The sequence below is a fragment of the Physeter macrocephalus genome, chromosome 14 (genome assembly GCF_002837175.3).
Source record: "Physeter macrocephalus isolate SW-GA chromosome 14, ASM283717v5, whole genome shotgun sequence".
In the NCBI taxonomy this organism is placed as follows: domain Eukaryota; kingdom Metazoa; phylum Chordata; class Mammalia; order Artiodactyla; family Physeteridae; genus Physeter; species Physeter macrocephalus.
This window is the reverse complement of record NC_041227.1, coordinates 90979597-90991678: the sequence shown is the minus strand read 5'-3', so window position 1 is coordinate 90991678 and position 12082 is coordinate 90979597. Positions and strand designations below refer to the sequence as shown.

Here is a 12082-nt window from a genome sequence, read left to right as displayed (position 1 = left end):
GATGAATGAATGAGTGAATGAATGAATGAATGAACAAATGAATGACAATGTTTCCAAATGTCAGGAAAGTCTCTGCAGTCTGCTGGGAGTGAGGGTGGCTGGGTGATCTGGCAGGTATGAGGCTGGGGGTTCCAGGTCCAGTTCTGCCCCAATTTGCTGTGTGACCTTGGGTAGGTCTCTTTCCCTCTCTGAACCTCTTTTTCAAGTATAATAAGGCGAGTAGCATGGCAAAGTATAAGGAACACTGGCTCTGGAGTCAGACGGGGTCAAATCCCCACTGGGACATTTACTACTGGTGGGGCCTTAGGCAGGTCACTTCTCTCTGAGTGTCTCCCCATCTCTGAGGTGGGATGGGGCTCGGAAAGATACACAAGATGCTGTGTGGTGAGCCCCTAGCACAGCACACAGCATCTTGTGTATCTTTCCGACCCCCATCCCTGACAAGTAGAAAACGTTCAGTGAGTAATCTTTACTCTTTTAAAAAGTACCCGAAGGGCTCACCTGCCACTGGGCGTTGAAGAGGATGGAGTCGTGGCATCTCCTAACCCAGAGGGCCTGTCCCGCCTCCCCTGGGCCCAGGTCTGGCCGCGGTTGCCCCTCTCGGGCAGCGGCTGCTTCCTCAGCAGGCACTTGGCCTCTCGCGCGGTGGTCTGGGCGGGTGGGCTCAGCCTTGAGACCCCTGTGCCACACCTGCAGCTCTCCTCTCCCCACGCAGTGTTCATCTGCAGCTTCATGGTGGCTGCCCCCCTCTTTGGCTACCTGGGTGACCGCTTCAACAGGAAAGTGATCCTCAGCGGCGGGATTTTCTTCTGGTCGGCCGTCACGTTCTCCAGCTCCTTCATCCCGCAGCAGGTGAGGCCTGCCCGGGCTCTCCACCCGGCATTCCTGCTCATTCTGTCCGTGTGTCCTGGTTCCCCCAGCGGGTGGCAAGTCTGATTGACCTATCCTAGTCTAGACTGGGGTTCCAGCCCGTTGGGTCCAAGTATGGTGGGGTGAGGGGGGTCTTTGGGTACGTCTATACACTGGCCCTACCGACTCGGCTTTCCCCGTGCTGGCCTTGAACTGAGGGACTCAGCCCTGTGTGGCATCCTGACTCTCTCTGAGCTGCTTCTGATTTGGGGAGGATGCAAGGATCAGGGGGGCAAGTCTGGCCAAGGAGTCAGGACCCTTGGGTTCTAGTTCTGGCTCTGCCGTCATCTTGCTGTGTGACCCCGAGATACGGCACTACCCTTCTCTAGGCCTCACACGGTTTGCTCTTTGTCCGACCATCAGCCAACTCCCTGGGTCAAAGTCCTAGGGAGACAAACATTAGTTCAGTGTAAGGAAGATCTTTCTTTCTTTCTTTCTTTCTTTTTTTTGGCCACAATGTGCAGCTTGTGGGATGTTAGTTCCCCAACCAGGGATTGAACCCAGGCCCTCAGCAATGAGAGTGTGGAGTCCTAACCAGTGGACTGCCAGGGAATTCCCAGGAAGGAAGATGTTTCTTACTTGGCTCCCACAGTTCTGGATTTAAATATCCCAATTCTGTTGCCCACTCAGCTTTGTGATCTGGAGAAACTTAACTTCTCTGAGCCTCAGTTTCCTCATCTTTAATTGGGGATAATACTTCTTAGTATGAAGGGTGGTTGTGAGAAATAATTGAACTCATGAATGTCCAGACCCTGACACATGGCAGGTTTCAACAGATCATTATTTCTGTTCTTTCTTCCAATGAGGAGATATGTTGCTCTGAGAGGTAGTGAGTGTCCCGTCACTAGGGGTCTTCAAGCAGAGGACGGACAATCACATGATGGCTACTATAGAGGGAGATAGAGGAAGAAGGGGAGGGACTTCCCTGGTGGCGCAGTGGATGAGAATCCGCCCGCCAATGCAGGGGACACAGGTTCGAGCCCTGGTCCAGGAAGATCCCACGTGCCGCGGAGCAACTAAGCCCGTGTGCCACAACTACTGAGCCTGTACTTTAGAGCCCGCATGCCGCAACTACTGAGCCTGAGCTCTGGAGCCCGCGTGCTGCAACTATGAAATCCGCACACCTAGAGCCCATGCTCCGCAACAAGAGAAGCCACCTCAATGAGAAACCCGCGCACCACAACGAAGAGCAGCTCCCGCTCGCCGCAACTAGAGAAAGCCTGCACGCAGCAACGAAGACCCAAAGCAGCCAAAAATAAATAAAATTAAATCTTTAAAAAAAAAAAAAAAAAAAAGAAGGGGCGAAGACCAGGATTTTCCTTCGGGGAGCGTTCAGCCTAGGGGACAAAGCAGGAGACCCTGGCCTTGGGAGCACCCAGGCCTGGGGATGGGAAGATGTGACAGGAGCTCCCATGTTCAGAGCCTTCAAGATAAGCAAAGTGCTGAAAGTCCTCACTGAAGAGAGAGCAGTCTCTGACATCCATGTGGTCAAGGAAGACTTCCTGGAGAAGGTGGCAGTTGAGCTGGGCAGGCAAGACAGGGAGGTTAGGCCTTGTGGTGAAGATAGCACAGGCAGAGGGAGCAGCCCCATGGAGGCAGAAATGGTGGAGTGTGTTGGTAGATTGAGGAGGAGAGTGCTTTGGCTGGAAAGGAAGGCAGGGACCAGGTCATGGAGAGCCTTGAATGCCAGGTTGGAAGGCCTGAGCTTTCTCCTGAGGGAAGTGCTGGACCCTGGAAGAGTCTGAAGAAGGGCAATGGTGAGTCAGATTTACACTGATCGAGAGGAGGTTGGAGGTGAGGGCAGAGAGAACTGGCAGGTTTGGGGGATACAAGTTTGCTTCATGGGGCAGCTTCATAGAGAAGGGTCAGACCAGGTAATAAGCTCCAGGCCTAGGACATCTCTGGTGGCGTAGTGGTTAAGAATCCACCTGCCAATGCAGGGGACACGGGTTTGAGCCCTGGTCCTGGAAGATCCCACATGCCATGGAGCAACTAAGCCCATGAGCCACAACTACTGAGCCTGTGCTCTAGAGCCCACGAGCCACAACTACTGAGCCTGCGAGCCACAACTACTGAAGCCCGTGCACCTAGAGCCCGTGCTCGGCAACAAGAGAAGTCACCACAATGAGAAGCCCGCGCACCACAACGAAGAGTAGCCCCTGCTCGCCACAGCTAGAGAAAGCCTGCGCACAGCAGCAAAGACCCAATGTAGCCAAAAATAAATTAAAAAAAAACCCAACAAAACAAAACCCAGGCCTAGAATGTCAGGTAGAGCCTGATGGCCACAGTCAAAAATGGGGACTGGACCAGAAGAAGCTTATGGACCCCCTCTGGGTCTTGTTCTGCCCCTGGCCAGGCCCCTCATCGTCTGACTTCTGGGGCTGCTTCTGGGATTGAGCAGTGAGTACAGGACCACGATGTCAAGGCTGGGCCCCACTCTGGGTGTGTGGAAGGAAGGGAGAGATGGGGAGAGAAGATGAGCAGAGGCAGAGAGAGAAACAGACGGATCACCCCCAATTAATCTATGAGTTCATTGCAGTCACAATCCGAGTCCCATGGGGGTTTTTGGTGGACCTTGGCAATGTGATTCTGAAGTAAATCTGGCAGAGAAAGTGCCCAGGACCAGCCAAGAACATTGTGAAAACTACAATGAAAGGGCTCTTGTCCTATCAGTTATCAAAACATGGCTATTCTAATAAAAACAGCGCAGGGATAAACTAAGAGATCAAGGAAACAGAGTTCTCCTTTCTATGGGAATTGAGTGGAGGATGAAAGTTGCATCTCAAATAAATGGTTTTGGGAGTATTGACTCTCCATCTGGATGGAAGATAAAGTATGGTCTGTATTTCTAACCATACTTCAAAATAAATCCCAGCTAGGTGAAAGTAAAGTAAAAAGCAAACCATAAAAGTCTAGAACTATAATTCAACAAGAAAAAGACAAACAACCCGGTAGAAAAAATGGGCAAAGGATAGTGACAGGCACTTCCAGGGGAAGATCCCCCAACAGGCAACATATGTAGGAAGAGATGGTTCTCGGCTTCTTGAGTAATCAGGGCACTGCAAATTAAAACAACAATGAGGTACCATTTCACACCCATCAGATTGGCCGCAATTAAAAAGGCTGACAATACCGAGTGTTATTCAAGCTACTAGTGGGAGTGTAAATTGGTAGAGCCTCTTTGGAGAGCAAAGTGGGGCAGGATTTTGTAAAATTCTGTGTACACCCCACAGCCCAGCCTTCTACTTGGGGGTATATGCCGAAGGGAGAAACTCCAACTCGTGGACACAAAGTGACAGGTGCGTGTAAGGATGTTTGCTGCAAGTTTTGTAATAGAAAAAAAAAAGAGAAACTAAATGACCTTGACTTAGGGGACGCCCAGATAGAATGGGGTGTATTCATACTATGAGCTTCTTAGCAGCAAGTGAATCAACTAGATCTATATTAACCAGCTGATATGGGTTTCCAAAAGATGAGGGAAAAAAAAATCAAGTTGTGGGGCAAGACGTATGGAATGGTCTTTTTTAAAAAAAAAAGAATATTTATTTTACTTTCGGCTGCGTCGGGTCTTAGTTGCGGCACGCACGATCTTTGTGGCGGCACGTGGGCTGCTCTCTAGTTGTGGCTCACGTGCTCAGTAGTTGCGGCATGTGGGCTCCCAGTCCCCCAACCAGGGACCGAACCCGCGTCCCCCGCGCTGGAAGGTGGATTCTCAACCACCGGCCTAGCAGGGAAGTCCCAGGAATGGTCTTTCTATGTTTATTTTTTGAGAGCATCCAGGGGACACTAAATGTTGTTCCTTGGCCCGTGTATGTGCAGGCAAAGGTAGAGAGGAAGTTATGACAAATGCACAAAATAGCCAGTTCCTGGGGGAGGGGTGGGGATCAATGGGCCTTGTCACAGAGGTCTTATCTGCCTGCTCTTGTAAGGAGGAGAATAAGGAAATCACTCCCATTCTCTTTCGAAAATATAACAAACATAAAAGATAAAAGCATTTTGTATCATTCTGGGATGGACTAGCCCTTCTTGAGCAAGATGTGAAATCCAGAAGCCATTAAGGGAAGATCAACAGCTTGGACAGCATCAAATTAAACAACAACACTAAATAAAGCTTCTGTATGATGAAACTCCCCATAAACAAAGTGGAAAGAAAGATGATGGAAAATATTTGTGACCTATTTAATAAACATCAATTCCCATGATATATAAAACGCTAACGGAAACCAATACAGGAAAGACAAAGACCCCAACAGAAAAACAGGCAAAGGCTGTGGGCTGCTGCTTCTTAGGGAAAGCAGCAGCAAGGCAAGGGGCCGGGAGCAGGAGGACTCAGAGACGGAGGGTGAGAGAGCGAATGAACTGTGGAAACGAGAGGCGCAGAGATGGATGGGCAGGACCAGTGACACAGAGAGAGGGCCGGGAAAGAGATGTGCAGAAACGGGGAGCCCCGGAGGAGGGCTGGATGTGGGCAGTGCTGGCCGGATGGGTGGGCAGGGTGGGGCCGGGGAAAAATGACCAGGCTTGGTTCTCAGGCCCTGGGCAGCTGCGGGGATGGAGGGGCTGGGTCCACATCAAAGGGGTAGAGCCACTGGCAGCTGGCACGGCCCCACCCGTCCCGGCGTAGCTGGGCTTTGCTCTTTGATGTGTGTATGGAGGAGGGGCACTGAGCCCACTGGGCTGCCCTGCTCACTCCCCATTTACACTGGGTCCTCAGTGCTGCCAGGGTCAGCCCAGCTGCCTGGTCAGGGGACGGGACACAGAGTAGGGGCGGCTTGAGGCTCCCCAAATGGGGCCAGAACCCAGGGAGGAAGTCTCCCAATGGGTCGGGGTGGCGGTGGAGACACAGGCTTACGTCCCCCGCCAAACCTGCAACTCTCAGCCCCTCAAAGTCCAGCTCCATCCCAGCCCTGGGCCAGCTAGACCCAGTCCGACCCCCTCTTCAGAGGCAGGAACTGAGGCCCAGAGTGGCCCGGGGTGTAGTCGTCGCCGAGGCAGGGGTCGGGCTCCACCCTCTCTCCTGGGCCCTGCCGCGGGCGGGGAGCAGGGGTGCGCAGGCAGGGCAGCAGGCGGGCCCCCCCCCCTCCCCAGCGCTCTCCGCCCTTCCCCACAGCACTTCTGGCTGCTGGTCCTGTCCCGTGGGCTGGTGGGCATCGGTGAGGCCAGCTACTCCACCATCGCGCCCACCATCATCGGCGACCTCTTCACCAAGAACACGCGCACGCTCATGCTGTCCGTCTTCTACTTCGCCATCCCCCTGGGCAGGTGAGGATCCGGGCCAGGCCCCTTCGGGTTTCTGACCACCCCCTCTCCCTGGAGGTTGGCCCTGTGTGACCTAAACACGTGGGCAGGCAGCCTTGAGAAGCGCCTGGACCAGCTCCCTGGCTGGCTGGGGGCGGGGGCTGGTGGCCTCCTAGACTGGCGAGCGTCCCCTGCCCATCCCTGCCTGACTGTCCCGTCCTCTCCGCAGCGGCCTGGGCTACATCACCGGCTCCAGCGTGAAGCAGGCGGCCGGAGACTGGCACTGGGCCTTGCGGGTAAGCACACCCCCAGACAGGCCGTTGCCCAGGGTCACCCAGAGATTCAGGGACAGGGGCTCAGCCGCCAGGCTTCCCACCTCGCGGGCCTGGGCTCTTCTCCATTAGTTCACTTGGAGGTGCGAAGGGTGCCAGACTCGCCCCACTCAGGGGCCCCAGTCTGTGAGGACGAAGGAAATTCCACGTTCACGGCGGCACTTCCTGCTGTGGCCCTGCGCTGGGGTGGGGCTGAGACGAGACCTCTGTGTGAGGGCCCCGGGGTCTGGAGCCACTTCCTGTCCTGCAGGAGGATTCGGCACAAGTCTGCCGAGGCCCCAGGACAGTGCAATCAGAGGAAACAGAGATCCCCAGTCTTGTGAAGGAGAGGAAGCTTAAGACAAAGTGTTTTTTCCTCAAAAGCAGGAAGGAAGCAGCCTCCGTGGAATTTTTTGATGGGGGGGGTGGCGAATGGAGAGGAACTCCCCAGACCATGGGCCTCCCAGGCCTGGTGGGGGTGGGTACAGATTTCCCTGTTCTCAGGAGCTGGTGGAGGAACTGGTATATTGGAATCCAGACTCCCAAGATGTGCCCTTTCCATCTGGAGAGAGGCCTGGGGCCTTGGAGATTCTTTTCTCGACACTGGACAGGATGCAGGGAAGACCCAAAGGGGCTCCTGAGCCTCTGTTCTCCTGGAACCCACACGGGCCCCTCCCAAACGATAAGCTACCTGATATATTAGCTGGAAGCTTCATGCGCAGCCAGTCCCTTCTCAGTGCCCCACCACCACCAGGGTGAGGAGCTGGCCTGGGAAACTTTCCCAGACCCAGGGAGGGGGGCAAGAGCTGGTATCTGGCTCCCTGGCCCCAGGAACTCTCCTCTCCCAGTCATCATTCCATATGTCTGCCCACCTACCTGTCTTCCTTTTGTTCCATCGATCATCCCTCATCCATCACTTGTCACCATCACCCATCCATCCTCCTGTCCTTCCATGTGTTAATTCATCTACCCAGCAATCTGTCCATTCAACCATCCATCTGTCCTCTCTCCTCCATCTATCTGACCATCCCTTCCTCCCTTTCACTTTCAGTCCTCTCTCCCATCCTGCCCCTGGTCGGCACAGCCCATTTTGAGCCCCCAAGCCCCATATGCTAGCCTCACCCCCTCAGTGGCTTTGTCCAGTCAGGAAGGCTGGGCAGATACTAGCCCAGAGGAGGAGCCCGGGGCCCAGAGAAGGCGTGGCGGGCCTGCTCCCCCTTCCAGGTGCGGCAGAGACAAAGACGCCTGGGCCCTGGTGTCCTAACTTGGTGCACCCTGACCCACCAGGTGTCCCCCATCCTGGGCATGATCACAGGAACGCTCATCCTCGTCCTGGTCCCGGCCACTAAGAGAGGCCCCGCTGACCAGCTCGGGGGGCAGCTCCAGGCCCGGACGTCATGGCTCCGAGACATGAAGGCCCTGATCCGCAAGTGAGTGCTGCTGGGAGGGGTCCGGGGGGGAGAGGGAGGGAGGGGCACTGAGATGAGAGGACTGCAACTTGCAGTCTGGCCCACAGAGCCTGCTCGGCCGGACTCCCTGTCCACAGCGCTGGGGCCACTAGTGTTCACGATCCCTGGAGCCAGAGCCCTCACCCCCAGAGCCCGTAGGCAAGGCATTTGAGGCCCTCTGTCCCTGGGAGAGGGAGTGAGGGAGGAAAGCCTGCCTCCAGGGCCCGGGGATGCTGGCCCCCGCTCAGTGTTGCTGCCCCGGCCTCTCCCCAGCCGCAGCTACGTCTTCTCCTCCCTGGCCACGTCGGCCGTGTCCTTCGCCACAGGGGCCCTGGGCATGTGGATCCCGCTCTACCTGCACCGCGCCCAAGTCGTGCAGAAGGCGGCGGAGACGTGCAGCAGCCCGCCCTGTGCGGCCAAGGACAGGTGCGGCCGGGCGGGCTCAGTGGGCGGGTGGGGATGGCGGCGGGGGTGAGGGAGGCCGCCGGCCCCTCGACCCCGGCCCTGCCCCCTAACCCGTGCCGCACCGTCCTCTGTCTCCGCAGCCTCATCTTCGGGGCCATCACCTGCTTTACGGGTTTTCTCGGGGTGGTCACGGGCGCAGGAGCCACGCGCTGGTGCCGCCTGCGGACCCAGCGGGCTGACCCGCTGGTGTGTGCTGTGGGTATGCTGGGCTCCGCCATCTTCATCTGCCTCATCTTCGTGGCGGCCAAGAGCAGCATCGTGGGGGCCTATGTGAGTGCCAGGATGGCGGGGGAGCTGGGCTCTGGAAGAGGAAATGCAGTCTGACTTGGGGCGGGGGGGAACGGGACCCCCACGGGGAGGCTCTCCCCACAGGGAGGCTCCAGTCCTCAGTCTGCCCCTGCTTTGTCCAGGGCTGTGGGCCTGGCTTGAAGCCTGTAGATAATCCACAAATTCCCCGTGAGCCTGACCGCCAGGAGCCGAGGGGAGGATTCTGGGGGCGCCCGGCCAGCAGCCAGGGAGCAGCCTGGGGCGAGCGGCGGGTAGAGCGCCCCCTGATGGTTGCTCTGGTCTCTCCCGGGCAGATCTGCATCTTTGTAGGGGAGACGCTGCTGTTTTCTAACTGGGCCATCACGGCGGACATCCTCATGGTGAGGCAGGCCAAGGTTGCCTCGTGCTGACCGGGGCCTCTCGACCTCTCGGGGCAGATGGGGAGGGTGGGTGAAGGGGTGGGAGAGCCGGCCGGGCTTGTGAGGGGAGAGAGGTGATCAGAGATTTGGGGGGGGGGGGTCTGCATCGGGGCAGGGCCTGGAATCAGAGGGTTGAGCAGGCAGAAGGGCAGGATGTGGGGACTGGGTGCGGAGGGCGCTATCTGGAGGCTGGCAGTGCCAGGCTGGCACCAGAGTGGTGCTTGTCTGCCAGCACTCCACCCCCAGGGTCTGAGCTCCCGTGGACTCTGCCCTCCCGGCTCAGCCTGGGTCCCAGGCGCGCCTGCCCGAGTGCCCGTGGCTCGGTCGGGCAGACAGAGGCCGTCTTCACGGGGCCAACAATGGGCTCCAGACCAGGCGGCCAGGGACAAAGGGCCAGCTGAGTGGCGGCAGGGGCTTGTGTCCTTGGGCGGGGACGGGAGCAGCCCGGGAGGAAGCAGGAGGGGGCTGTGGCCTGCAGAACAAGCGGCAGCCTGGGGCGGGGGTTGTGGAGGGGGGGCTGGCTGGTCCTGTCCTCAGGGATCCTCCAAGTCAGAGCCGGGAGAGAATTGGGAGAAGGGTGTGCAGGGGACTGGCGAGGGTGGGAGGAGCCAGGGTGGGCCCTGGGGGAGGAAGGACGCCTCATGGGGCCACCTTCAGGGTACTTGGGGTTTGGTGCCAGAATGTGGGTCAGCCTAGGAGATCAGAGTCTGCCTGGGCATCAGGCCCCTGCTAGCTCCCCTCCGGGAAGCCTGCCTGGCCCCGCACAAGCTTCCCCGTGTGTGCGCGCTTCACCTGGGGTGGTCTCTCTCCAACACCGCCCCCCCTCACCCAGTCCCTGGCCAAAGGGGTGGTGGGCCGGAGGTCTGACTCAGCCCAGTACCAGGCGGGGGTCACTGCACATGCGGGAGTGAAGGTTGGAGCGAGTTTGCCTGAATCAAGTGCCCTTGGCGGGAGGCAGGACCCCCTCCTCTGCTCCCAGCCCCAGATGCTGACAGGGTTTGGGTCCCAGGGAAATCGTGTCCCATTTTACTAAGTGTCACAGCCAAGTGACTAATTATTCCTGGAAATGGGGCCATGCAATCCAGGTCTCCCCTCCCCTCCCCCCGTAACTGGGTGCCCGGTGGGCACTGGCTGCTCTCAGACTGTCCACAAAGGCTGGGGCTCTGACTAGATGAGGAAGCTGAGCTCTCGGGGGTAGGGGGCTGCCCAGGGCACCCGCTGAGGTGGCTGCTGCCCGTCCCCTGCTCCTCTTGACACCAGCCCCTCTGTCTGACCTTGGCCCGCCCAGCTTTGGAGCTGCAGCCCGTGGGTCAGGGCCTGCTTGGTCTGGGGGTGGTGGTTCCGGGGGCCCAGCGGCTCTGGCAGTCCGTGCTGGGGGTAAAAGTGGAGGCTCTTCGAGGCAGGGTCCTGCTTCACCACCATCACCCACCCCAGCCAGCCCAGGCCTTGGCAGGTCCCCACGGAGGCGAAACCAAGATGGGTCTTTAGCTTGTGGGGAGGTGAGGGCAAGACTGAGGCCAGGGTTCTGCTCCCAGGTTTGCCAGTGCGATCCCTGCGACCGGTGCACTTGGCTCCCCGCCGAGGGCCAAGTGCAGACGCTAAGGCAGCCTGGTCTCAGGAGCTGGGGAGGAGGGGGTGAGGGCCCAGGAGAGCAACAAGTCAAGACACCAGGGCAGGAGTGAGTCTGAGGCCCTGGGAGCTTCAGAAGTGTCGTGACCCTTGGGATGAGGCCAGGGGGGCCTAGCTAACTCTGCTGGCCTCTGACCTGCTGCCTCTTGCACAGTATGTGGTCATCCCCACCAGACGGGCCACCGCCGTTGCCCTGCAGAGCTTCACCTCCCACCTGCTGGGGGACGCCGGAAGCCCCTACCTCATCGGCTTTGTGAGTACTGGGGTCGGGTGGGGTGCAGGGCTTTGGGAGGTGGCCCCGCCCTAACCTCCATCCCCTCCCCCAGATCTCCGACCTGATCCGCCAGAGCACCAAGGACTCCCCGCTCTGGGAGTTTCTGAGCCTGGGCTACGCCCTCATGCTCTGCCCCTTCGTCGTGGTCCTGGGGGGCATGTTCTTCTTGGCCACCGCACTCTTCTTCCTCAGCGACCGCGCCAAGGCTGAGCAGCAGTGAGTGGGGGGTGAGGGTGGGCCTGCTGCCTGCTGGGACAGGCGGAAGCGGCGGGGGGGGTCATCTGGCTGGCAAGGCCCCCGCCTCCAAGGCTTCTCGCCCTCCCGATGCTGCCTCCATCACAAGATGGAGCCCATGGTGGCCCCGGGGCTTTTGGGGTGGTTCTAGGTGGGTTTTTCTCCAGAAAAAATGGTTTTCAGGGTTGGGGCTCCGCCCCTTCTTTTTCCTCTCATTTTCTGACTTCTTTCTCCTATCCTCTTTACTCCCCCACCCCCCCCCTCTCTCTCCTCTCCCCACGCCTGGGCTCTCCCACCTCCCCCTGGGGCTGACGAGGTCCCTGCCCAGCACATCCGGTCCGCCGGCCCCCGCGATGCGATCCGCCAGAGCAGTGCCCGGCCCAGGCCCCCGCTGATCTGCCACCTTGACCCCCGCCCGTCTCTCCCCCAGGGTGAACCAGCTCCTGATGCCGCGTGCATCTGTGAAAGTCTGAGGCAGTGAGTGTGGGTCAGGGGGGCTGGGGGTGAGACTCCTTGCAGGAGGGAAGAGGCAGGGTTAGTGGAGGGGGAGCACTCCGCTCGTCATGGAAAGGTATTCTGGAAGCAGGAGCAGCTCCTCATGAGTCACCTCCTGCCTGAGCACATCCCAACCTTGGGTTTGGTCCTCTTCCTCATGAAATGTTGCCCAACTTGACCAGTGGACCCATGGGAGGGGGGCAGTTTCCCTCTTCCACTAAATCAGCTCCCCCGCCTTCCTTCCTCAGAAGAGCTGGGGGCATAGGTCGGGGTGGAGACTGGCCAGGAACTCCCTGCTCGGTTCTGGATTCTGTCCTCCCGAATCCTCCTAGAGGTGCCAGGGCCTGACTCCTACTTGGACCTTCCTCTGGGCCTGGCCTCTGGGGGCTGCAG

General features: G+C 58.5%; 1 protein-coding gene across 5 annotated transcripts in view; it reads left to right on the top strand.

Annotated features, from left to right (window-relative positions):
- The window catches only part of SPNS2 (SPNS lysolipid transporter 2, sphingosine-1-phosphate), a 43336-nt gene that overhangs the window by 30940 nt on the left and 314 nt on the right, over positions 1-12082 (top strand). For 3 of the 5 annotated variants that reach the window (XR_008619408.1, XR_008619406.1, XR_008619405.1), the window contains 10 exons: positions 716-852; positions 6020-6171; positions 6377-6443; positions 7746-7888; positions 8180-8332; positions 8452-8641; positions 8953-9018; positions 10841-10939; positions 11013-11176; positions 11511-11671. Coding sequence is in view for 1 of the 5 variants with exons in the window: in XM_024127851.3 (XP_023983619.1) it covers positions 716-852; positions 6020-6171; positions 6377-6443; positions 7746-7888; positions 8180-8332; positions 8452-8641; positions 8953-9018; positions 10841-10939; positions 11013-11176; positions 11625-11667 (1214 nt within the window). In the remaining 4 variants the exon portion in view is untranslated. The remainder of the gene's footprint in view (positions 1-715; positions 853-6019; positions 6172-6376; positions 6444-7745; positions 7889-8179; positions 8333-8451; positions 8642-8952; positions 9019-10840; positions 10940-11012; positions 11177-11510; positions 11672-12082) is intronic. The other 2 variants (XM_024127851.3, XR_008619407.1) reach the window with 2 other exon arrangements.